General features: G+C 41.9%; 1 protein-coding gene across 7 annotated transcripts in view; it reads right to left on the bottom strand.

Moving 5' to 3' along the window:
• Positions 1–27575, bottom strand: part of RANBP17 (RAN binding protein 17) — a 181266-nt gene that overhangs the window by 59720 nt on the left and 93971 nt on the right. For 6 of the 7 annotated variants that reach the window (XM_028722173.2, XM_077926479.1, XM_077926480.1 and 3 more), the window contains 5 exons: positions 19136–19209; positions 18421–18501; positions 10254–10317; positions 10047–10155; positions 5656–5759 (listed from right to left, as the gene is read on the bottom strand). In XM_028722173.2, coding sequence (XP_028578006.2) covers positions 5656–5759; positions 10047–10155; positions 10254–10317; positions 18421–18501; positions 19136–19209 — 432 coding nt within the window. The remainder of the gene's footprint in view (positions 1–5655; positions 5760–10046; positions 10156–10253; positions 10318–18420; positions 18502–19135; positions 19210–27575) is intronic. The other variant, XM_077926482.1, reaches the window with a different exon arrangement.

Here is a 27575-nt window from a genome sequence, read left to right as displayed (position 1 = left end):
TTCAGAGAAGGTGAAACCAGTCCACCTCTCCTTTCAATGGCTGGTTTAGTCTTCACTGCTAGGGATCGCAACACATCTTGAACTGCAGGAAGCACCAAGATGCTTCCAACCTATCCATCACACTCAGGTTTCCCTCTGTATATACACGCTTTCCCTCTGTACAAAGATTCTGTGATAATAATAGGGGCTAAATAAATTTAAAGTTATGAATAAGTGTGAAAAATACCGATCACATGTGATATGAAAGAAAAAGAATGTGAGAACTATGTGTTTCATTGGGTCATCATTCGTTCTTTAAAACAACGAGCGTGGAGAACATACCATACACTGTAAGTCTAAGCGGGGAGAATCATGAATGATAATTCATTAAGTTCCACTGAGGTCAAGTCTCACTAGCCAGAAGATCCTACTTATTCCAAATGGTAAAAACAAATGCTCAAATTGAACAGATGCCCCAAACATTTATGTGATCACATGCTGACACTAAAAGGATGTTAAGGCCACCAAATTCATTCATTCATTCATTGTAAGACCAATAATCAACTTACTAGTCCATGTTAGGCTCTCAAAGCAGGTGTAGATTCATTATTTTCAGATTTCAGTAAGATGAATCTATCTAAAAGTATAGATTTAAGGTGGCATGGTCTGAAGAAAAATTCAGAAGAGGCCTCTAACAGTAGTCACATTGCATGATTTATTTTCTTGTTGCCAGATATGTGTGATATTAAGGGAGGTAGAAACAGGAATAAGCAACTGGTTTTTTAAAAAATAAAAATGCTTATTTGTTTATATCCTCAAAGAACCTCAAATGGCTTGCATCTAATCTGAGGAACATAAGGTTACTGAAGGATCACAACACATGTAACACTGAGATACATTCATTCCTGGGATGCATAGTAACCACTGTCGAACAATGTAGTTATTACGCGAAGGACTGAATGCGAAAATGTGCAGAGAGAATTTTGGTAGCCAGAACTCAGATGAATAAGCACATTTCCATTTTGAAATAATTACTGCATTTCTCATAACTACAAATAAAAGAACAGGCTGGCTGCTTTAAAAGCCACTTCGCTAGGCCTGTTGCTGATTTCCCCTCGATTTCTTAAAATAAATTTCCGCGGCTTTCTAAAAGTAAGAGCAACATGGGGGCAAAAGACCCATCAAAACCGAAATTGCAATTTGACAGCCCGCGCAGCACATTGCTAACTTGTTCCAAGTGGAGCCAGACAAGACAACCCATTCAAACACCCCAAAAACAGGGTTTTCTAATGGGAAGTCTGACAGACCTTTAACTATAGTTGCACTTCTGGGTGCAGCTATAATATTACCCTCATAATTCTACTATATAATAACAGCCGGGGAAAAGGTGAAGGGTCATAGTGCTTTGTCTTTAGAATTAAGATGGCTGTCTTCGTCCTTACAGCATACTCTTAATTCTACAGACACGTCTTAATAACCTCTAAATAGTTCCAACAAAAGGGCCATGTCAGAGGAATGAGCAGGCCCCAAGGTGTTTCAACTGGAGTGTTTTCATCTGCCTTTATTGCGCTATCCCTCTCCAGAATTAAGGCAATAACCTGTGATAAATTATTCAGGAACTGCTACAGGGATCAAAGCAAAATCATTCTGTTAAAGTGCTGTTTGCAACATTTGGCACTTAGTGTGAAAACTTTTAATGTGTGCAAGCTGAAAATCAAGGATTTTAAATAATTCAGCAGCTTCGAGTTTCTGTGAACCAGCTATAGATAGCACCATGCTACTTAACCACTCCTCTTCCTCGGATCACATTGCTTTATTTGCCCCTATCAAACTAATCATGTCATAAATAATATCAAAGTACCAACGAGGTTAAGTATAGAAAGTCGATATATTATTGAGCCAAATTTCCAGGGCCAATACAGGGGCTTCTTTAAGAGAGCGGTGGTGAGGAAATAGGCACTAATCTTGTAACTATGATTTTTTCCCATCCTCAGCTAATGACGTCCTCACATATTTGGTGAGCACTTCCTGGAAAATAAACCTGAACATATGCTTTATGAACAGGCTTGTCAACTACAAATGTATTTCAAAAAGGGTAAGCTGCCCCACTGCAATTATTTTTCAACTATGTGTTTCAGATGTATAAAAAGCCAATTAGAAAATCCTAGTAGAAGCCACAAATTAAATGAGCTTGGCAGTCATAGGCCATTTTCTAAGTGATATTTTAACAGTGTCACCTCCCTGCAGATAAGAATACTAAGCATTTTATTGAAGAGCGGAACAGATTATTATTTTCCTTTTCAGTACTTCCAAATAGAGTACCTGAAAGCACTTTACCACGTATTATTTATTCATCAGGATGAGCAAACAAATAAACAAAACAAAACAAAATCCCAAAAACTCTATAATCTAATAAATTACGTTTAAAAAGATTTCAGTGGGAAAGTTTACTTTATGATAAAGCAACAAATTCAGTTCCTTAGCAGTGGCTTAGAGCATGAAGTTTCCCTTTATACAAATTAGACAGATGGTGCTTACAGTAGAATTTACTAAAGGTCTGTCACAACAAATGCAGCCAAGCTGCATATTTAATCACTGCAGAACCTTGTCTACCTGCAGCTGCCAACTGCTAATCCAATTTCCCTGATAAATGTGGCAAGAGACACGATCAGCAATAAAGAGCATCTAACTCCATTTTCCTGCAGGGCGTCTTTTGATGAACATTTAGGACGGAAGCAAGGAGTGCACTGTGTGGCCCTGGCTTGTGGCAGCTGCATGCATTCTGAAGGCACAGTTCTCAGGTTACTCACTTAATTCTGCCACTATCATTATGTTGCTATTGATCTCAGTAGCTCTTGTCTACACAGCATTACTCTAGATGGAGCTGAATCAGGCAGTTATCATGCATCAAAGTTGCTCAAAAGCCTGGAGATTTCCCCTTAATTACTTGTGATTTTATTTGCAAATACCGTTAAAGTGTAATCAAAGCAATCACTTTCCAGGGTCATTAAGAACTTGCTAGTTTAGGGATATAACACTGGAACTCTATTAAAATTTCCACCAGTAAGAACGTTCCTCTATCAAACAAGACAGTGCAACAGCGAAATGGTTTCAGTACTGATAAAGTCCTCAAATGACAGAAAGCTGCAATCTTTCATGAAGGTCGTTTAAAATCCACTCCAAATCTGATTCCTAACCTCAAACTGCTCCCTGGAACAACAATCTTTACATAGTAGTAGTAGTATCTAATGCCGCCCTGGGCTGCTTCAGGAAGAAGGGCAGGATATAAATTCAACAAACTAACAAACAACGCGTTATTCTGAATGATCAGCAAAGTCAAGTGAAGAGTTTAATGTATGTGGCAACAGTTACCGCATTTTTCGCTCTATAAGACGCACCAGACCACAAGACGCACCTAGTTTTTGGCGGAGGAAAACAAGAAAAAAAGTATTGTGAATCTCAGAAGCCAGAACAGCAAGAGGGATCGCTGCGCAGTGAAAGCAGCAATCCCTCTTCCTGTTCTGGCTTCTGGGATAGCTGTGCAGTCTGCATTCGCTCCATAAGACGCACACACATTTCCCCTTACTTTTTAGGAGTGAAAAAGTGAGTCTTATAGAGCAAAAAATACGGTATTTTTTGAGTCAAAACAGTGCATTTACTGTTACTAAAGGCACTGATGCATCAAAACATCTTCTCATGGAGCAACATTAAAGACAACATTTAGCAAACATGCTTAGCATATGCTTATTATTTAGGGCCACATTTTAGCATACACAAGGGTTTGTACAAAAATAAACTGGGCTCCTGGGCTTCTCCACTCCCATCAATATCTCCATGAGCTACCTCCCGAAACCTTGTCAAGGCAGGCAGAAGCACCCAATGAAGATTGCTACCTATATATAGAGTGAGAGCATACAGTTCTCCAGATCCGTTTGCGTTTTCTGGAAGAGCCGAGGAGAGGGAAGAACAGCAATGGCACCACGAAGTTTCCCACCACATTTTAAAATGCTAAGGGAAAATTATTGATAAGAGCTTCTGCGAATATTACACAGTGTAGCTGAAATAGCCACTCTAGAGTGCACGGTTAACTGTTTGTTCATAATAGTAGAAGGCAATCTATTTAATGTAATGCTATGCTAATGTGCTTCGTTCCACTTAGCAAGTCTCCCCCCACCCTCTAAAATATACTGTTGTTTTGACACAAACAGCTTGCTACACTTAAGGATTTTACTAATAAAACATAATGTTGTGCTAGATAATATGACTGTTGCCACAGCTGAACTGACTTGTCAAATCAATCCTAATATGGCTCCCACAGGCACATAAAAACCTTATTTAGCTATCAGTTATCCTAATCACTTTGTTCGGTTTAAGAACGCAATACTTCAAGACCAGTTCCTATTTATACATATATGCCCAGCCATTTAATAAACTCCTGATTTATATATTAAATTCTTGTTTGGAAGAGATGTTCTAAATATACAGTGTTTTCATCCCGCTTATTCCTATACCTTTGTAGGTCTACACACACCTAATAAATAAATACATAAAGAAACAGAAAAGCTCATCCACACAAAAAATGAAAGTAGTTAATAAACAACAGGCCAAAATTCCAGAAGTATAAGATATTGAGCAGTCAGGGTAAAATCCAACATTAATCATGCTCAGAGCAGAGTCCAACATTAATCATGCTCAGAGCAGAGTCACTGATATCAATGAACTTAAGTCCATTGGTTTCATTTAGTCCACTGTGTATGACTAATGTTGTGCATCATCCACTGAAAAACAGAGAGTGGAGTCAAATGTAATGCTGATCATAAGGCTGTCACTAAAATAGCAACCCTATATCTACTTCCTATCTCCCACTGATTAAAGGAAAAGTGTGAGATGGCATAATGTTTTCATCACTGCCACTCAGGGGAGGATGGCAAGGGAGGCAAGTACGCAATATGATGACATCATATCACACACTTCCCTTATGAAATGACATAGGGAGAGACAAGGGAACTAGGTGTGGGGTTTCTAGCTCATTGATGGAAACTCCGCAAACAGTCTAGTTTCACTGGTAATGCAAAATTCTCAGGGAAAATTCAACGGTGCAATTTTGCTTCTCCTAGTTTAGGATTATCAAGGCCTTTTGTTCTTCTACTTCAGCATTCCTCAGAGCCTAGGAATAAGCTCAGCACCACATGGGGATTGATACAGATAAGGAATAAGGCACCTTGCATGCAGGGATGGGACAGGGAGGTATCAAAAGAGAGGGACGAGCGGAGAACCAATTCTACTTCTACCTAATCTTCCTACTTGTTTGCTCATTGTGTCAGTCTCTGCTTCATCTTGCTCTGGAAACAAATCTCATGCCTTGCCCCTTCATGTAGGGGAGAGTAGATTCATATCCCCAGAGGCTTAAAAATGAAGGGTTCACATATGGACCTTCAAAGGGAAACATCACATAAACTAAAGCAGAACTGAGAAAAAGGCAACCAGCCAAATCGAATCTTTCTGATTTTAAGGGCAGAATTACTTTCACACTTCATTTCCATCAATTTAAGTCAATGGGCCTTAGTGTGATTTTTTTTTGGCTGGATGGTATCTCCCCACCCATCTCTCTCTCCCGCAATCTCCCTATTGGTTTATGAGAAATAAGATTTCCCCCTTCTATTCAAAACAACTTACCTTTGCTTCCTCTTGTTTAAAACTATTGTTAAATATTTGAGCTAAAGTTTCAAATGAAACTGTCAGGGGAAGCATGAAGTTTTCAAATTCATCTTCATCTTCACCTATGGGAAAAAAGGAAGAAAGGCAAGGGTTAAATGCCAGGAAAAGAACAATGGAGCCCAGGAGGCCTACAACAAGGACTCCTAATATACAAAACTTGCTAAAGGCTATTGAAAAGCGATAGATCTTCAAAAAGCGTGCCAAGCCTACAAAGCGATGGAGTTCCATTGTTGCCGAGTCAATGAAAAGGCTGTGTTAAGGGTGCCCACCATCTTCACAGGTGGACACCTAAGTAAGTCTTCCAACACTGATTTCAGTAAATGGACAGGTTGGCATGAGTGCAGGTGGTTATTCAAGTATCCTGGGCCCAATCTGCTCAGGGCTTTTAATGTTACAGCTTTTAATGTTGAATCCACATTTCTTCACAACTTCACGTCTTAACAGCAAGATGTAGTCTAGGAGACCACTCCAGAGCAGGGCTCTTGGGATGACTGACACTCATAGGACCTTACTAGTGTTAGTTACTCAGTTGCTAAGCTAGGGTAAGCCTGTGTGTAGGGCTATGCGTATGCACACACAAATGTGATTGGGGGCAACACCACACCAAGGCTTCAGAGCAGGGTTTTGCCCAGCTAATATTATTTAATCTGCAGTTAAATCCAGCTTCCTTCATACTGTGTTGCATTGTACAGTGGTGCCTCGCAAGACGAAATTAATTCTTTCCGCAAGTTTTGTCGTCTTGCGAGTTTTTCGTCTTGCGATGCACGGTTTCCCATAGGAATGCATTGAAAATCAATTAATGCGTTCCTAGGGAAACCGCCTTCAGACCAGGTCCGGGGACAGTCTGTCCCCCGACCTCTTCTGAAGGCTGGGGGGGCGAAAGTCTTTGCTCCCCCCGCCTGCATTCAAAAGCCCTCCGGGACAGCGGAGAAACGTGCTGCGGTTCTCCGCTCTCCTGGGAAGGCAGGCAGGGGGGAGCAAAGACTTTCGCCCCCCGCTGGCCTTCAGAAGAGGTCCAGGACCTCTTCTGAAGGCTGGCGGGGGGCAAAAGTCTTTGCTCCCCCCCTGCCTTCAAAAGATGTCCGCCCAGGCTTCGGGGACCTCTCCGCAAGCAGCGGCAGCGCTGCCGCAGCTTGCGGAGAGTTGCCGGCATGCCGAAGCCTGGGCGCGCCGAGATCAGCGCGCCCAGGCTTCGGGGACCTCTCCGCAAGCAGCGGCAGCGCTGCCGCAGCTTGCGGAGAGTTGCCGGCATGCCGAAGCCTGGGCGCGCCGAGATCAGCGCGCCCAGGCTTCGCGGCCCCGCCCCCGGCATCGGGGCATGGTCCCGATGGCGGGCGGCGGGGGGAGGCGTTCCCGCCCGTCCACCGGCATCAGGGCATGGTCCCGATGGCGGGCGGCAGGGGGAGGCGTTCCCGTCCGCCGCCCGGCATCGGGGTATGGTCCGGGGCTTTTAAATTGCCCCGGAACAGCGGAGAAGTCCCCCGCTGTCCCGGGGCTTTTTAAAATGCTGGCGGGCGACAGCGGAGGCTTCGCTCCCGCCCGCCAGCATTTTAAGATCGCCCCGACAGCGGAGAAGTTCCCCGCTGTCCCGGGGCTTTTTAAAATGCTGGCGGGCGACAGCGGAGGCTTCGCTCCCGCCCGCCAGCATTCTAAGATCGCCCCGACAGCGGAGAAGTTCCCCGCTGTCCCGGGGCTTTTTAAAATGCTGGCGGGCGACAGCGGAGGCTTCGCTCCCGCCCGCCAGCATTTTAAGATCGCCCCGACAGCGGAGAAGTTCCCCGCTGTCCCGGGGCTTTTTAAAATGCTGGCGGGCGACAGCGGAGGCGCTTCCCTGCTGTCCCGGAGATTTCCCTATGGGCTTTCGTCTTGCGAAGGAAGCCCATAGGGAACTTCGTCTTGCGAAGCGCCTCCAAAACGGAAAACCCTTTCGTCTAGCGGGTTTTCCGTCTTGCGAGGCGTTCGTCTTGCGGGGTACCACTGTACTCTTGAATACTGATTTTCCATTGTTATGCAAGAAATGGGAACACAAAACTCACAGGGCATTTTGATATCATATCAAGAACTATAGCTGCCTATTATTCTAAATAATATGTTAATTCTCCCAGCTGACACTGCTGATGTCTGTATATTCTAATTATCTGTCTTCTTCTTATTTCTTTTCGATTTCTATATACCGGCTTTAGCACACATCCCTCTCCTCATCACTTTCAGAATTCCCCCAAAGACTCTTTGGACTACTCCACTTGATCAAACATGGGATGGAATTTGATGAAACAGGATCACACTTCTTTGAAAGAATATACATCCCTTTGGATACATTCTGCCCAATCAAATTTGAATGTGTGTACGCGGGTGGCGCTGTGGGTTAAACCACAGAGCCTAGGAGTTGTTGATCAGAAGATCGGCGGTTCGAATCCCTACGACGGGGTGAGCTCCCGTTGCTCGGTCCCTGCTCCTGCCAACCTAGCAGTTCAAAAGCACGTCAAAGTGCAAGTAGATAAATAGGTACTGCTCTGGCGGGAAGGTAAACGGCGTTTCCGTGCGCTGCTCTGGTTTGCCAGAAGCGGCTTAGTCATGCTGGCCACATGACCCGGAAGCTCCCTCAGCCAATAAAGCAAGATGAGCGCCGCAACCCCAGAGTCGGCCACGACTGGACCTAATGATCAGGGGTCCCTTTACCTTTACCTTATAATGAGATCCAGGGCTTTTTGATCTGCTGAAGCCCCATGTTTCATGTGGCGTATCCAGGTATCTCATCCTGAGGCCACCTCATAGGCTATGGCTCAAAAATACATGCCCCTCATAACACACGCAGCTACATCAAGTCATTGTTACTGACACGTGTGACAGGTACTATGTTGGATGTGTTGTATTACGCTGTCATGGAAACAGGCAGCCTGAGGATGGGGGAATGTAGATGTCACCCTTATGATCGGATCATTACATCACAAAGGGTGTAAATTTTCATAATACAGTCTCTGATGGGAGGCAGAAGAGAGATGAGATGCACAGGCCAATGGATGGCCCAGACTTGGAGACTGAAAATTCCAATGGGTTTACAGAATGCTCTGGGAGATTAATTTTACTTATGCCTATAGATGACCAGTTGAAGAAGTTACTACAGCTGCTCTCATTCCGAATCCTAAATAGACCTTCCTTCGGTGGATGGATTACAGAAGGCTGTTGAGGCTTGGAGACAATATAGCAAAGTGGTGCAATTTTTGTGCTTAGTTGGACCAAACAGGTAATTGAACCCATTTAAAAGGCTACAATTAGTGGTAGCGAAGAAGAGTTTATTCTCAACTTAGACAGCACTGTGTTATGGGGTTTGTTGGGTCCACATTTTGCACACAAACAGAAACTAAGTAATCCACCATCTTCTAAGATGCATTAGCAAGATAGTGATTTTTATTCAGTCTAGCTATTTCTAAAACATAATCTGAGTCACTGATGTTAATGATCACTTTCAGTTTATTTCTTCCTCTAGATGCTATGGCATTTTAAACTTTTTTTCAAAAAATCCCAATGAGAATAGGGATTTCTAGGGTGCCAGGATATAGCAATATAACTTTAAGGACTGTATAGATAGTTTACAGGTGAACTTTGCCTATTCTAGTTTGAATCTGGCGAGGGAGCGTCTTACTTTGCAGAGGAATCTTATAAGTCTGGAAATAAAGTAGCATTAACTTAAAATACTGAATCATCTTTGGGACAATCTAAAGCCAGTGGAAATAAAAAGAAAGTACATTCTAAATCTGTCTTTTTGTTCCTGGCATAGAATCCTAGAAGAGAAAGTAGGTTCTTCAGTGAAACAGGGATAGGTCCCATGTCCAAAGATTACACTCTTATAATTTAGCTGACCAATCTAAAATACGTTTATTCAGAAATTAACTCTTCTAAGACTTATTTCCTAGTAAGAAACATTAGCCTTGAAATGAAAGCCCATAGGTAAATAAAATGAACTGGATCGAAGGAACCTGGATGGAATGAAAATAGCCACTAATACGTCCTACAAAAATTTTGAAGGAGTATTTTTTAGTACATTCTATAGCAAATTTCATGCGGATTCTGGCACAAGCAGTCATGCGGACTTAATGCAACCAGAAAAACCATGCTGAATTTAGTTTCACCTTTCTTGCACATGATGAGGAAAACAATCCTTCTGTGGGCAGATTAGGTCTCAAAGTGGTCATAACATGTTTTAATAACATGTCTGGCGTAGTGTTCTTTTGATTTAAAAACAAATATCTATATTGCCAGGAACTGATTATTAGACCATAGACAATGTATTTGGGAGACCTTTCTAACTTCAGGAAGGGAGTGAAGGAATACAATGAAAAATTTCTTACCTAGATCTACCATGAGAAGGCGTGTGAGTGCAGTATAGAATCTGGTTCTGCACCTAAGGTCACTCAAACCATAATTATCATTTACACCCAAGAAAGGAAAGTGTTTACTCTGGTGGAAAAATGAAGAACAGATGAAAAAAAGTCAACACCATTCATTATTTTATGTTAACAACTTTTAAAATATGGAAGCTAATTCGAGAGACCTACCGTATGATTCTGCAGCATGAACTTCACAGCATCTATTTTCACAAGCTTTTTTAGGAGAATATAAGTGTTTGAAATTAAGGGAAACAACAGTATGCAATTCATATGCTGGTAACACAAAACCTAACTTTTTAATGCTTATGGTCTTCAGAGACCACATATTGACAGCTTTACAGAGTATTAGAACATAGAGATTTCAAAAATTAGGCTTTTTATTTAAAAAAAAATAAAAAGTAATGATACATAATATTACTAAGCAGAAGAGCAGGGAAGTTGTTAAAACTATCAACAGTCAAAGTGTTCTTAATTTTTTTAGAAGACAAGTAGGAAATGTATGACATCTCAAGGCCAATTCTTTCATCTTTTACAGCAGTCGTCTCTCACAGCAGATGGGAGAATGGGGTGCCAAATTCAGGTAAACCTTGTCACTAATCCTCAACAGGTGAGTGTGGCGTTCGTACGGAGCCCCCGGTCGTCTCACGGACTATTGACCCGTACACCACTAATCCGCTGCCACCAACCAGGTCCTCCCTGGTAAAATCACTTCAGCCTCAGTCAGGTTCTCAATTAATAAAGAAGAGTGTATTTGATTTCAGACACAAACAAAACTTTTACAGCATTCCAAACGTTGTTGCTCTTTACTTTCTTAGTCTTATTTTCCTCTCTCTATCTCTTCTACCTCCCCACACTCAAGAACCCGCTGCCCTAACTGTCTCTCTATTACCAACTGCCTTTCCCAATCAGCCAACCCACTAAATCCAACCAACTACCCACCAACTACCCCCAACGAACTCCTCCCAGAACTGGTTTTATAGTCCCACTGACTCCACCCCCCTGGGTCCTGACTGGGCAACCTGTTTAACTATTTACCTCCAGCACTCTCTCTTATGTTAACGTCACAGTGAGCAGCTCTGTCAGAACAGATAGTGCTGGTCCTCTGTAGTGTGTATACTGGGGAAGAGGGTGGTTCTTCTCATGCAGAAGAACTGGCACGCAACTTGCTGCTACATATGGATCAAGGTTTTGAGTTCAACATCTCATCTCTCACAGTTCCTATTAAAATATTTTCTCTGTTTAAAATGGTTAAGACAGGAAGGAGCTACAGAAAAATACTGGCATTATCCTGTACCACTGTTTTACTCTAGGAGAACCTTCTCCAACATGGTGCCCGCCAGATTCCAACTCCCATAGTCTCAGCCGGCATCACTATAGGTCAAGGATAATGCATTTGTAGGTAAAAACATCTCAAGGGCACCAGGTTGAGGGAGGCTGTATAAGGAAAGAAACAAATAAAGTGGTACCTTGGTTCTCGAATGGCTTAGTTGCCGAACAAATCGGCTCCCGAACGGGGCAAACTCAGAAGTAAGTGTTCTGGTAGACAAACGTTTTTTGGAAACCGAACATCCAATATGGCTTCCAATTGAGTGCAGAAAGCTCTTGCAGCCAATCGGAAGCCACGCCTTGGTTTTCAAACGGTTTCAGGAGTTGAACGGACTCCCGGAACGGATTAAGTTTGTGAACCAAGGCACCACTGTGTCTCTGCATCAAAGTTAGCTATAGTGTGGCACTGAATATTCAACACAGCAAAATAGTCAAAAGTTTGAAAATACTGTATTTTTCCTTGTAAAAGACTATATTTCCCCCCAAATTTTTTAAGTTTAAAATTGGGGGTCATCTTACACACAGAATGTTGCAATTAATTATTTCTTAATTTTGGGTTCAAAAAATAGGGGTCTTCTTACACATGGAAAAATACGGCACTAGCCTTTCCGTCCAACACCTTGCATTCACAGTCAAATATAGTTAAAGAACTTTATATAGCTATGAAACTAGTGTACACATATCTATCTTATTGGCTGAAAGTACAGTGGTACCTCGGGTTACATACACTTCAGGTTACATACACTTAAGGTTACAGACTCTGCTAACCGAGAAATAGTACCTCAGGTTAAGAACTTTACTTCAGGATGAGAACAGAAATCGTGCTCCGGTGGTGCGGCAGCAGCGGGAGGCCCCATTAGCTAAAGTGGTGCTTCAGGTTAAGAACAGTTTCAGGTTAAGAACGGACCTCCAGAACGAATTAAGTACTTAACCCGAGTTAGGTAAAGGTAAAGGTACCCCTGCCCGTACGGGCCAGTCTTGACAGACTCTAGGGTTGTGCGCTCATCTCACTCTAGAGGCCGGGAGCCAGCGCTGTCCGCAGATACTTCTGGGTCACGTGGCCAGCGTGAAGGAGCTGCTCTGGCGAACCGGCACCAGAGCAGCACACGGAAACGCCGTTTACCTTCCCACTATAAAGCGGTACCTATTTATCTACTTGCACTTAAGGGTGCTTTCGAACTGCTAGGTGGGCAGGAGCTGGGACCAAACGACGGGAGCTCACCCCGCCGCGGGGATTCGAACCGCCGACCATGCGATCGGCAAGTCCTAGGCGCCGAGGTTTTACCCACAGCGCCACCCGCGTCCCTAACCCGAGGTACCACTGCACTAAAGAGAGGGTATAGGAAAAGAGTTTAAATTATATAAGCAACCTGGAAGTTATTCAAATTGGGGTCTCTATTTAAAAATTTGTTTTCTTTAATCCTAACATTTTAAAAGTCAGAACTCTTGGCACGCATGCAACATTCTGTGTGCATAGCTCCACTACTGCAACAGGACTTCTGTTTTTTCTCCCCCCTGTGCATCCCAAAAAAACTGTTTTGGAGCATGCTCCAGCCCTTTGGAGTTGATTTTGAGGGTGTGCAGGTGGGTGGAAATGATTGGAAAGGAAAAGGCAGCTCCATTGGCTACATGGAAGTCCACTGAACCAGAGAAGCCACAGCATTGGGTATGGCCTCTAAAGTTTACATCAGCAGTCTTCAGCTTTTAATTGACCTAGGACCCATCTTGGTCCTATCTGTAACCTCTTAAATTTTTGACTACAGGTAACTCGCAACTTATGTGCATCTAACTTGTTCACATTCAGCTACACAATTGGCAATATATATATAATAAAAGATGGCAATCCCACCCGACATTGAACCCAATGTGTTTTGACTATACTGTACGCGATTTTGGCTTTACACCAAAATCCCTATACCTGGAATGTAACCCCAGCGTAAACTGAGAGTTGCCTGTATTTTAATCACAATCCAGTACAGTGGTACCTTGGGTTACATACGCTTCAGGTTACAGACTCTGCTAACTCAGAAATAGTGCTTCAGGTTAAGAACTTTGCTTCAGGATGAGAACAGAAATCGTGCTCCGGCGGCGCGGCAGCAGCAGGAGGCCCCGTTAGCTAAAGTGGTGCTTCAGGTTAAGAACAGTTTCAGGTTAAGAATGGACCTCCGGAACGAATTAAGTACTTAACCTGAGGTGCCACTATATAGAAGTAAGCATGTTTAAACACATTTGCATCAATGGACTTTGGCCGTAATTTTTATCTTTACTACATTTGTCTAAATTTTTCCTTCCTTCTCTATTGCCAAATGGTAAAGGTAAAGATACCCCTGCCCGTACGGGCCAGTCGTGACCGACTCTGGGGTTGCGTGCCCATCTCGCTCTAGAGGCCGGGGGCCAGCGCTGTCCGAAGACACTTCCGGGTCACGTGGCCGGCGTGACGAAGCTGCTCTGGTGAGCCAGCACCAGCGCAGCACACGGAAACGCCGTTTACCTTCCCGCTATAAAGCGGTACCTATTTATCTACTTGCACTTTGACGTGCTTTCGAACTGCTAGGTGGGCAGGAGCTGGGACCGAATGGCGGGAGCTCACCCCGCTGCGGGGATTCGAACCGCCGACCATACGATCGGCAAGTCCTAGGCGCTGAGGTTTTACCCACAGCGCCACCCGCGTCCCAGCTATTGCCAAATGATAGTTTACTGCAATGCTTCTGCAACCAAGCCAGCATGGGTCTAGATGCAACCAAACAGTAGATTCATCAGCTGAGGACGAACATTTTAAATAATCCACTTCCTAGGCTATGTTTTAACAATTACATGTAGAGACTTTTAGGTAACTTGCTTGATTACTTCTTATCAAGTGACTGTTTTATGTTGTGAAGTCTTTTTGCAGGGGTTTTGTTTTAAACCAAAAGAAAGACTTTAATAACTGCAATCACAGGTTAACTAGGAAGAAGAACAATCAGATACCTGAAAGACACTTTGTGGTCAGTTCCTTCACAAAATAACCGTGTGTGTGTGTGTGTGTGTGTGTGTGTTAAAGTTAATTATGAGAAACAACAGAGGATGCATGAGGGAGTAGCATGACTACACTGACAGAAAGGAAACACTAACACATTCCATTATGTAAATGAATTCAAAGCTATTCCGTGACTGATCAGCTAGAAGGGACATAATGATTTATAATTCAAATAACTGAGCCTTAAAATCAAATTGGGCTAATATATTTCTAAATATGCAAGCCTGGAATAATTGTTAAAATAATGCAAAACAAGACAGCAACACAAATCATTTGTTGCCTCTTGTTGCTTAAAATACTCCCTATATATATTTTTGCTCTTTTGTCTAATCCTTTCTAAAATTGTGATATATATATTTTTTAAAAAAAACTGTTATAGAATCTCTGAAGAAATAAATAACCCTTATGCATAATAAAAGATAAGTACCAATTTCAAGGAACATGTAGCGCTTGATTCTGAAGGAAAATTATATGCATATGAATGAATTAAGCAATGGGCAGGCATTTAAATTAAACTAATTATTTTTTAGCCTTTCAAATTAATCACAATTTAATGTACCCTGTGCGCTGAAAATGGGCCCCCTGGATGTGGTCTCTAAAAAACATGATGCTTCTCAACAAAGTTATATATAATGAAAGCCTAATCCTCAACCGACCACAGTGACTTAATCCCTATCAGAATGAGAAGGGCTTGTCTGAAGTGAGCTTGAACATCACAGCCACTGAGTTGCTCTGACAAACTAATGCATTGTTAAAAGGTTAAAGTTTGCAATACCAGGAAGTATTTATAAACACTTCATATGTAAGAAATAAGAAGTACTTCAGTATTGTTCTTTAAAAGCTGAGCCAATAGATTTAAAAGAGAGAAAAATGTATGTATCGTTAAAAGCCAAAATGACCAGCAAAATTGGGTTGTACATCATTTTCCAACAAAAAGGAAAAACAGCTTCGACAGCTGTAATTTATCATTTTTCTGATTTAATACCAAAGAAATATATTAAAATAATAAAAAGAATCCTGAAATCCTCAAAATTTGTTGTGATAAATAGCCCTCCCTGCCTTTATTACATTATGCCTACTAACAGAAATATTGCATGGTGGATTTTGCCAGACAAGGACGATTATTTTCCAATAAAAAGTTGCATATTAAATTCCAGCACAAAAGTGGGTGTCTTAATACTTCTGAATTCTTTTTTCATTTGCCAAAGAACACAATTTTAAACTTAACTAATACTAACACATAAGAATAAAGTGAAACAGCATTTAGGTTAGCTCTATCATGCTACATTCATTTTAACTGGAAAAAGAAACAAATCACAGAAGTTCGAGTCAAATTACATTTAATGCAGTTTATTTATTCAAAACGTTGTTTATTTCAATGTTGCCAATTAAAAGAAAGTTAACTAGCAAAGTTAATGCCGATTTTATATGCTCTTTTCATCGTGTAGCCCCATTCATCGATATAGCAAAATTACCTACCAAGCAAGAGCGTTTTACAAAGTTCATTTGGGGAATAATAATATCAGGGAAAAAGAGGAATAGAACACTGAATATTATTGGACCCTGGTTTGGAATGAAAAAGTGCATCAATTTCTATGAGATTTTTAAATAACAGATACAGTGGTACCTTGGTTCTCGAACTTAATCCATTCCGGGAGTCCGTTCGACTCCTGAAACGGTTTGAAAACCAAGGTGTGGCTTCTGATTGGCTGCAAGAGCTTTCTGCACTCAATTGGAATTCGTATCAGATGTTCAGTTTCCAAAAAACGTTCGCCTATCGGAACACTTACTTCCGAGTTTGCACCGTTCGGGAGCCATTTGTTCGACAACTAAGCTGTTCGAGAACCAAGGTACCACTGTATAAGCAACAAGGGGAACATATACCAAGCCATGCCATTGGACACCTAGCCCAGTATTGCCTTCAAGGTTCTTTCCAGTCTGGTTGAAAGAAGGAACCAGGTTTGAACCTAAAACCCTCTTTATCTAAAGCATGTGCTTTACCCACTCAGCTATGATGCCTCCCCAGATTATTGTCCAATGCTGCTATATGCCACTGAATCAGACAAAGAGATGAAAAAAATTATATCCAAAGGCCAAGGATTCTTAAACACAGGAGATGTTTAAGTGCTTTAATATTTACCTGAAGCCCAGTCGCAATGCAATTCATTTCTTCTTTAAAAAAAAGATTCATACATTTTATGTAACTTTTAAATTATAATATAAATTAAAAGGCAGCTTTAAAAAAGTGATAGAAAGAACAAAACTGAAACAAGCATATCTATTTAAAAAAAATTAAAATAACAAATTTGAATCTCCACTTAATCAAAAGAAAACCAGAACCAAAATACTAAGATATAACATCAGAAGCAGGACCATTCTGCAATCTAATGTGAATATAATATTGGCAATTAACAGATGTGAACTGAACAGGTAAAAAACCATTAAAAGCTCAGTAGTACAGAACCTTTTGGACTTGACATCTATAATGGATTAGTATTAGTGCATGGCAGGCAAGGGGTCCATATTTAACCTGAAAAGTCCATAACTCGAGGCGCTGCTTCTGCGCATGCAGGCGGCACTACAGAGCGCTACCGCGCATGCACAGCGAAACCCGGAAGTATACACTTCCGGGTTTGCCATGTTTGCAACCTGAAAGTTACATGTCCAGAGCGGTACGTAACTCGAAGGTCCACTGTAAAGGAGTAAGCATTCATTAAATCTAGTTTGTTTCAGAGAGTGGAAGAAACAATCAATTTCTGCTATTAAAGAAATGGAGAAGAAAACAAAGGTAGAAAGTCAGCTTGGAAGAACATGCTGATTCAACTGGCGGTGGGGAATAGAAAGGAAAGCAAAACAAACAATCACACAACTATTTTGAAGATGTCAGATTGATCTGGGCCCAGCACATTCCCTTCTCCTGCCTGTCACTGCCTAGCAGCTCCTCCTCCTCCAATCTGGGGTCATCCTCACCTCTCAATGGCAAAGGACAAGGAGAAAGGTGGTGATTGAGATGAACACAGTGTTTTCTTGCACCACAACTGCTTTGCGGCAACTGCTTGAAGTTTAAAGTTCTCTGCGTAGACTAGGAACAGAAGCACCAATGAAAGAAGTTCATTACCTTTTATTACTTAAAGACTGATTATCTTCATATCTTAACAAAGCTATTTAAAGTAGAATTTCTTGTTGACCTTTAGTTTATTGAACAATAAGGTACTGAAAGAAATCATCGAGGAAAAACAATCATTTTTACCCTTTTAACATTTTAGCAATGCAATACAATAACCTCTTCTCTTCCGTCTTTGTCACATACAAGTGACACTTCCCTTTACACACACACACACACACACACACACACACACACACACACTGGCAAACATAAAACACCCAAACATACATTCACACCAGACCATGTTAACCAGCTCATTAAACTAGAAGTACAATCAGCTGAATGCTCAATTGACCCTGACCTTGAGTTGCACAGCAGACATTGGCACTGGGCTGATGATGGGAGGAAGTGCAAAAGACCATGTACTCTTCAAGAAGTCTAACTCACAGGACCAGTGAGCTGCTGAACATTCAAGAGCATTCAATCAACGACAGGCTCTGAAGCAAGCACAGACGATTCTGGCCATCTCACCAATAACTGCCCGATTCCAGTTGCCATAGCTGTTACCCTTTCATGGAAGCCATCAGGAGCAGGGTTGAAGGAGACAATAAACCTATTTTGGTTTTATATCAAAATCCCAGCTTTACTGACCAATAAAACTGGACAGGAAACTGAACTTTTAGATTAATTTGAAAGGAAGATTATGTGCAAGACGGCATTTGTACAATGGACTATGCACAGAAAGGGCTATGCTTAATTACTATTTCAGTATCAACTATTCCCAAGAGTATTAACAAGTAAAAAAGTAAAGATGAAAATGGTGCACATTCTACCATCGTCTAAACCACCCAGTGGATAGGACTCATGATATACAGTTAAAAGGATATCCAACTGAAAGGTCATTTAGAAACTGAAGAGTTCTTGAGATCACAGGCTCACATCGCCCCCAGTATTTAAGATTTGTAACACTAGAATTAAAAAAAGAAAAGTTTTACAAATGTATCTTCTAACCAGACATACACATGTGCAATATTAGTTCAATGGGACTTATTCCCAGCTAACTGTATTCATCCCAGTTTGCAGCAATCCATACTTTGTTTGTTCTTGCCTTCAAATTGAGCTCTACTCTGAACCATCGGCTACCAGCCTGCTTAAAAATAACTTAGTTCCAGGTGGTATGAAGGCAAGAATTGGATTTTTCAACCCAGTTACAAGGATGTCCTTCTTTCTCGTGGTTCACTTATTATTCTCTCCAGAGAATAATTTGGACCAATGTTTCAAACAACTATCTAGAGAGTCAAGATTTGCTGAATACTTTCCCCAGTGTATTATGCAACGTATTCTATAATGCAGCATAAAAAGGGAAATACGAAATGAACAAGGTTGCCTTCAGATTTGAATCAAAATGTGAAAACAACAGAAGACAGTTGCTAACTGATAATAACAGAAAAAAGGATGGTGGCGACAGTAAGAAGCCACATTAATTGCATTCATATGTCACATCTCAAAATTTTAAAATTAAGGCATTAACTATTAGCAGCATTTGCATTAATGTTTACATGGGGGGGACAAAAACCACAAGAGAAGGTATTTCAAACTCACATTTTTGCCATAAATGTTTCTAGAACTTGGTTGTCATCTGTTATTCCCAAAACTTCTGACATTCGAGCATAAACCTGGAAAAAAACAATTCAACGGTGAAATCTTAATAGCTTACTGTACTATGATTTTTTTTAACATGCATTGTTCTGAAAAGAGATCACTTTCCTTGGCAGCAGGGAACCAGCAACTTGGGTGTTGTTTTGGAATTCAGTTCTGTTGTGACTATGAGGCTGAAAATATGGGCAAACTGTATTTCTCCCTGCTTCCTCCTCCTCCTATTCTATAATCCAGGCTTCCTCAACCTCAGCCCTCCAGATGTTTTTGGCCTACAACTCCCATGATCCCTAGCTAGCAGGACCAGTGGTAAGGGATGATGGGAAATGTAGTCTCAAAACATCTGGAGGGCCAAGGTTGAGGAAGCCTAAAGCTACACAGTGTATGGCTACAGGGATAACAGAAATCACAGTTTTGTAGAATTGGAAGGGTCATCTAGTTCAACTCCCTGCAATGTAGGAATCACACCCAACAAATCCCTGACAGATGATCATCTGGAGGGCCGAGGTTGAGGAAGCCTGCTTGCATTATATAGTTAAGAAAGAAAGACTGTTCCGCTCAAGCAACTTGTGATGACTAAGCAGACTGAAATAGATGGGTGATAGCTACAAATCCTGAAGCTGAGGCTCCAATACTTTGGCCACCTCATGAGAAGAGAAGACTCCCTAGAAAAGACCCTGATGTTGGGAAAGATGGAGGGCACAAGGAGAAGGGGATGACAGAGGATGAGATGGTTGGATAGTGTTCTCGAAGCTACCAGCATGAGTTTGACCAAACTGTGGGAGGCAGTGGAAGACAGGAGCGCCTGGCGTGCTCTGGTCCATGGGGTCACGAAGAGTCGGACATGACTAAACAACTAAACAACAACAACAAGCTACAAATGATGCTGGAAGGAGGGGTTGGGTGAGAAAGTTGCTATGAAAGAACCACCTCAAACCCCAGAACCCAAAGCCACCCACCTTCTCCCAGGAAAATGCAGCCAGTCAGGAAGCTCCCTTCTCCTATCCTAGGCCTTATCACTGCTTCTTCTTCCTGCTTGACCTTGTTTCTGCTTTTTGCCCAACCCTGACAGTTTCAAATTGCTCTGGACCACCAGACTCACAGCAATCCATGGCTATTTTAACCCAACTCGGGCGATGCCTGGATTCCCTCAAATAAGAATGATTCAGTCCAGGAGCTGGGCTTTGGCTGAATCCGCTTCACAGACCTACTGCCAACTATATTCTCAAATTCTGAATCCATCCATATGTCGAAAAGCTACGGTGACTAATATTTTTAGTTGCTTGCATTTATCCTAAAGTATTTATTATTATTGGGGATAAATGCTACTATTTTATTCTTTGTATGAGGAAGCAATTTAAGACCCCCATAAAATATCTCGTAAGGCAGGGGTCAGCAAACTTTTTTAGCAGGGGGCCGGTCCACTGTCCCTCAGACCTTGTGGGAGGGCCAGATTATATTTTTTTGGGGGGAGGAGGAATGAATGATTTCTTATGCCCCCAAAATAACCCAGAGATGCATTTTAAATAAGAGAAGACATTCTACTCATGTAAAAACACCAGGCAGGCCCCACAAATAACCCAGAGATACATATTAAATAAAAGGACACATTCTACTCATGTAAATACATGCTGATTCCCGGATCGTCCACGGGCCGGATTTAGAAGACGATTGGGGCAGATCCAGCCCCCAGGCCTTAGTTTGCCTACCCACGCCATAAAGTTTTATATTAGCAGAGAAAAGAGTGTTTTAACAAGTGCTCCGCAGAAAGAAGACGGTATTCTACTGTACATATATGTTCATATTTATCACATTTACTGTGATAAAAACCCTTGCTTTTCTGGGTGATTAGGTGATGGCTATAATCACCAGGTTATAGCTATTACAGAACAGCAAAAAGAGAAGGCACAGATCTACCTAGTAGATGATAGGATTAAGAAGGGTTGCCCAGTTTTAGTTATTTCTCTGTGGAATGTGGATGGATGGGCCATTGGGTTTTAAGGTATTTCTTAGGATTACATTTAATGTTTCACTTTCAGAAGCACAGCTTTTTTTGGGTAAATAAACTTTTAATAGTTATAGTCACACCACACATGCACATAGTAAAAGTTATAAATTAGGGATTAATTCTACGTACTTCACTGTGCAAAGGACACTTGATATATGAGATTATTTTAGTGGATTGGTTTCTATTTGTGTAGAAGCATTACTACTACTACTATTAGTAATAGTAGTGTTAGTATTAGCCATAGCTCCGCCTTTCCCCCTGAAGGGACACAGGGCAGCTTACAGATTAAAAACATAAATAACATAGAAAAATCAATCATTAAATACTATTAAATATTGATAGAATTAAAGTTACATGCATACAAAAAAATCTGTTTAGAACATACCAATTATTACAGTGGCATGCAAACATGCAAGTCTTGGAGAAAACACATGTTTAAGAATAAAGGAGAAAGCCTCAGCGCCTAGGACTTGCTGATCGAAAGGTCGGCGGTTCGAATCCCCGCGGCGGGGTGCGCTCCCGTTGCTCGGTCCCAACGCCTGCCAACCTAGCAGTTCGAAAGCACCCCCGGGTGCAAGTAGATAAATAGGGACCGCTTACTGGCAGGAAGGTAAACGGCGTTTCCGTGTGCTGCGCTGGCTCGCCAGATGCAGCTTTGTCACGCTGGCCACGTGACCCGGAAGTGTCTGCGGACAGCGCTGGCCCCCGGCCTCTTGAGTGAGATGGGCGCACAACCCCAGAGTCTGTCAAGACTGGCCCGTACGGGCAGGGGTACCTTTACCTTTACCTTTAAGGTTAGGTATATTTTGAATTCCTTAGACTTTCCAGCTAGTTAACCCAGAACCATCTACTATTCCTATGTCTACACTAGAGCATTAATACATGTGCACGCTTTAACCAGTAACTCCGAAATCTATCTCAACGTTTTTCAAAATCTCAATGAATTTTTCATTTACCAGTTTTACGCCAAGCAGCCTTATATACACAGCAGAGAGGCAAAGAACAGCCAGGCAGGAGGTGGAATCAGGGCCTTCAATCTCCAAATCCTGCCCCCATACCAGAAAGCCATTTCAGCTTGGCGAAGAAAGTAAGTTTTCCTTTTACTTCCCCACCTCCTGGAGCTGTTGATTCTTCCTGAACTGAAAGTTCATTTTCATTTTTAACACAGCATTTTCGTGCAAAACAGCAATTTAAAATTTTTAGAAATGCATCACAATCATGCCTTCGCTTGTGAAATAGTGGTGCTGTATCCTTTCCTTTGGGCGGATGGAAGCAAAATGGCTAGGTTGAGCTCAGGTGAGGAGCAAATGGTATAATAATAATAATAATAATAATAATAACAATAATTTATTATTTGTACCCCGCCCATCTGGCTGGGTTTCCCCAGACACTCTGGGCGGCTTCCACAAAGACCAAAAATACATTAAGATGTCACACATTAAAAACTTCCCTGAACAGGACTGCCTTAAGATGTCTTCTGAATGTCAGACAGTTGTTTATCTCTTTGACATCTGATGGGAGGGCGTTCCACAGGGTGGGCACCACTACCGAGAAGGCCCTCTGCCTGGTTCCCTGTAGCTTTGCTTCTCACAATGAGGGAACCGTCAGAAGGCCCTCGGCGCTGGACCTCAACATCCGGGCAGAACAATGGGGGTGGAGACGCTCCTTCAGGTATACTGGGCCAAGGCCGTTTAGGGCTTTAAAGGTCAACACCAACACTTTGAATTGTGCTCGGAAACGTCCTGGGAGCCAGTGTAGGTCTTTCAAGACCGGTGTTATGTGGTCTCGGCGGCCGCCCCCAGTCACCAGTCTAGCTGCCGCATTCTGGATCAGTTGTAGTTTCTGGGTCACCTTCAAAGGCAGCCCCATGTAGAGTGCATTGCAGTAGTCCAAGCGGGAGATAACTAGAGCAGGGAAGCAGGGAATGTGGCAATAGGTGGAAAGGATGTTGTGTGGATGCCACTCACAAGAATGACACACAGTGGATTTACATCCTCATTAAACTTCTGTGTGGACAAGCCCTAGACATTGCATGCAATGATATTTCAGGATTATTTAACAAACTTAGATTTTGTTTCAACATTTTGGGCAAGGCGTATGAATATTTATCATTTGTATGAAAACGAAATTAAAAATATACGAGAAGGATAGGAAGCTGTGTGCTATGTGGTAGCATTTTGTTCTCTTGTCAATTAACATTCAGATCATGGCTTAACAAATGAAACACTGGGAGAGATGTCAAATTTAACAAAGAACACTCCTTTAATCCACCGTTTCCTTGCTGCTTTCGCTACTCCTTTTATCATGCATTCACTATTATTCCTATTATCCCATCAAGATCTATGTCAACACTTATCCCTGGAGATGTCCCTCAACTACTAGAATCTGACAGCTAAGCTTTGGTGCTAAACAGGATCATTACCTCTTAAATCTACTTATCTGAACCACTGAATAAGTAAATTGAAAAGCTCATTAACAGCAACAATCTAATTTGTTTTCACATGTGACAGGGTCATTTTAAATAGCTGTGTGGGTAACATAGCTATACCATACGTTGTGGAAAAGAATAGCTCTTAAATTAAAACAGCTACGGAATTATGTTATTTATTTGTGTTTATCCTGCTCTTTGTACAATTTTGTCTAGTACAATTTTGCATAGAAAAGTATCATAAATACACACAATATATGCAGGCTGCAGAATGGTTTTGGTTGTTTTCTTTTTTTAAAAAAAACAAAACCTAACAAGGCAAATACAGCCCAATGGAGCATGTGCCTGTTTGGCAGCCTCGGAAAATTGATTGTGCTGGAAAATATAAAAGGGTGGGGAAAGCAGAATACTTTGATTGAGTGCCTTCCATCTTCCTAGGTGAGTGGGGGCCTGATTGGCTTGTAGGTTCCCTGCTAGTCTTCTGCTAGGTGGTGAGGAAACTGCAGCAATTTGTGGCAGTCCCACTTGTAACGTTCAAGATGTAACCCCTCTGCAGACAGTTCTTGCAGGTTCGTGCCAGTCTCAGCTTGAGATCAGGCACCGCCTCACACTTCTCTGCTGGGGATGTGACTGAGATGGACTCAACAAGCTCGTCCCACTCTGTAATCCAAATCCTGGTTGCAGGTTTAGATGCAAAAAGGCATTGCCCTAATGCATGGAATCTACCCATATGCTGCTGCGGAGGACGTGGAGGTTACTGATCACACAGTCCCCTGTGAAGTTGGAGCTGCCAACATGTGGAGGTCAGGTAGAAAAGGGGGCAAGGCCAGTAGGAGTGATAACTCCATGTAACACAGAGCTATAGCCTCTACTTAGTCGCATGTTCCCCAGATTCATCAAACATGGTGCCTGTAACACTACCTCTATGGGAATCTCTTGTAGCTCTATGCCTCTGGGAAGAGCTGATAGGGCGCTTCCAGGTGAATTTTGCATCTCACAAATAATACAAAACGTGTGTAACGGACACAGCAGTGTGGGGCTACAATATTCTCAGTTGGAACTAAATTACAAGAGCCCCCCTCATATGCAGTGCTTATGCCCTAAGTAAAAAAAAATAGGTTCATTTGAAAGCAAGGAAAGATTCAGCAATGAGCTCCATTCAAATATATTCCCATTAGCTAATGTTTCTCTTCTTACAGGACATAACGTGATCAGAAGGTGAAGCAGTGTCCAATCAAATTATTTCCAAATCAATTCAATACTTAAAATACCACAAGGTAACATTACAAAAACGAGAATAGCCTATTCTTATTTCTTCTGCAATCCAAAAGGGTTTGCAGTTATTTAGAGCGGTGGGGTGGGTATGTTGTGCTATGCTGCAAAGAATACAGGAGGCAGTGAGACAAATATCCAACTTCAGGGACAAAATTGCAAAAAGCGGTATATTTGAATTTAATCTTAGGCTGAGAAAAGATGGTATCATCATTAAATAAATGAAAGCTTCATACTATATTGTTCATACAATCCTTCGGCCCTGGACATGTTTAGCTAAGAAGAAGAAGCTAATTACGTCAATCCTTAAAATGTGAAGCATATTATAAAACTGGGAAACTGAGAATGAGGGTTTCTAAAGGTTGTATGGATATATAATGACAGTCAGAGAAATTCAATAACAGCTCTGTATGGAATGTGCTCAGAAGCACCGCATGAAACAAATTAAACTAGAACAATGAATCCTTCACACTGTGCAACTAAGAAAAGAAAATGTTGATTCTCTGTGTTTCATATGGGTTGCAATAATGAATTAAGATTTTGGGTAGCAGATCTTCACAAAATTACAGTAAAGTTATTACCAAGAGGCACAGCATAAATGTTTTAGCTCTTACAACTTCTTGAACTTTATTCAGGCTTTGCTGCAGGAAACCAGCAGTAATACAGATGCAACATTAAAGCATTTTGTCATCAGATAACTTAGGACAGTTGAACATTTACTAGCTGAGCTGAGATAATAGACACAATGAGTTGGCCACTGCATAGGAGTTTGGGGGAAACATATAGGGCAGGATTCACTTAACAAGCCCGTCAGCAGAAGCCCTGCGCAAAGGCTTCTGCTGGTGCAATGGGGCATTCACCACCCCCTAAAATTGGCTCGGGGGTGGTGGTGTCACAAGAACCCCTATAACAGTGCATGGAGGACAGATTGTTCTATGTAGCAAACCGCAATGATTGTGGAGATGGAACCACGAAGAGTGCAGTGTTGAATTGCACCAATAGGAAGGAAGTTGCCTTATACCAAGCTGAACAATTGGTCCATCTAAGTCACTATTGTCTACACCAGCCTTCCCCCAACTGGTGTCCTCCAAAAGTTGTTGGTCTCCAAGCCCATCATCCCCGAACAATGACCATGCTGGCTGGGATTGATGGGAGCTGGAGTCCAACCATCTCTAGAAGATAGCAGTTTTGGAGAAGGCTGGTCTCCAGGGTTTCCAACGGGAGTCTTTGCAAGCCCTGCCTGTAGATTGCTAATGTTTGAACCTGGGAACTTTTGGGTGCAAACTGAGCTACGCACCCTTTCTCTGATTCACATTCTTCTTCTTTTTTTTAATAATAATTTTTATTCATTTTAAAACATATTGTCATACATTCCACAAAATTTCACCTCTATTACAATCTTTTGGACTTCCATCAGCACCTCTGATGATCTCCCATTTTTATAATTTCTCCTGCATTTCTTAAGTTCACATTGCCTTTAATTATCATAACTAACGTCATCCTTTTCGTTCGATTCACATTATTCTTAGGGCTGCTTCTGACTTTGACATTTGGTATTCAGGCACAAGTTATCAGAACGCAAAACACTCACACCTTTTGTCATTTGAGAATGTTCACATCGCCACTTATTCTTGAAAAAAATACATAGAAGCAGGTACCAGGGAAAGCATTAAATTACTCCTTTCCATGCAGAAAGCCAGTGTCGTGCAGTGGTTCCTGTGCTAGACAAAGGCTGGGGAGCCCACATTCCAGTCCCCATTCAGCAGCGAAACTCATTCGGCGTCTTTGGGGCAGTCACACAGCTCTCAGCTGAATCAATTTCACAGAGTTGTTTTGAGAATTAAAGGGGGTGGACTTAACTGTCCTGAGAATTTTGGAAGAAGAGTGGGATAAAGACACCATGAAGAAAATAAAGTTAAAATTTCCAAAATGTAAAATGTGAGTATGGTCATTCTAAACAGATATATTTTAGAGCAGTGTCTTGAGTACAAAAGACAAAGCCCTTTGGAAAGTATAATGGGAGTTTATTTTGACTGTGCCTTTGGTATGTGCAAGAAAATATAGCTGTTGATTCCTGTTCAACTCTCTGTTTGGAATTTTATCCCTGTGTGTGAAATAGCTAGCAAATACATTGTCATTTCATTCAGATGCCCCCCATCCTTGCCAATTAAAAGAATTCTGAACAGATTCTGTACCCAAATATGGCACAGCTGGAATTCTGGCAGTAGCAGAAGCATCTGGGGAAAGGAGATAGTCTCCCATCTCCAGCAATCCCCTCCCAGCCAAATCTGACATATCTTTAAGCAGTCATATACAGGCAGTGAGAAATTTCTGCACACCAGACAGTTCAGTATGGTCAAAGGATGGAAGAGTCCTGCATCACCACAGGAAAGGGGCTGATCCCTGAAGCTACTTAACGTCAGGAACTGGAGAAGTGGGATGGCCTTCCCCCAAATTCTTCAGACAGAACTCTCATAATTCCTGGAGCTTGAGAAAGCACCTCCATCTTTTCCACCCCACCACTGTTGAGCAGAGGTAGCTCCTCAGTAGACTATGCCACTATGGCAGGGGTTGGCAAAGTTTTTGTGGCTTGGGCCGGTTCACGGTACCGATGACACCGTGGTGGGCCGGAGTGTGTGTGCGCACATGCACAAAGGCTATTTCCGGTGCTCCTTCCA

This window comes from Podarcis muralis, chromosome 3 (genome assembly GCF_964188315.1).
Source record: "Podarcis muralis chromosome 3, rPodMur119.hap1.1, whole genome shotgun sequence".
Taxonomy (NCBI): Eukaryota; Metazoa; Chordata; class Lepidosauria; order Squamata; family Lacertidae; genus Podarcis; species Podarcis muralis.
Note: the sequence above shows the minus strand (reverse complement) of the source record. Positions and strands in the feature narration are given on the sequence as shown.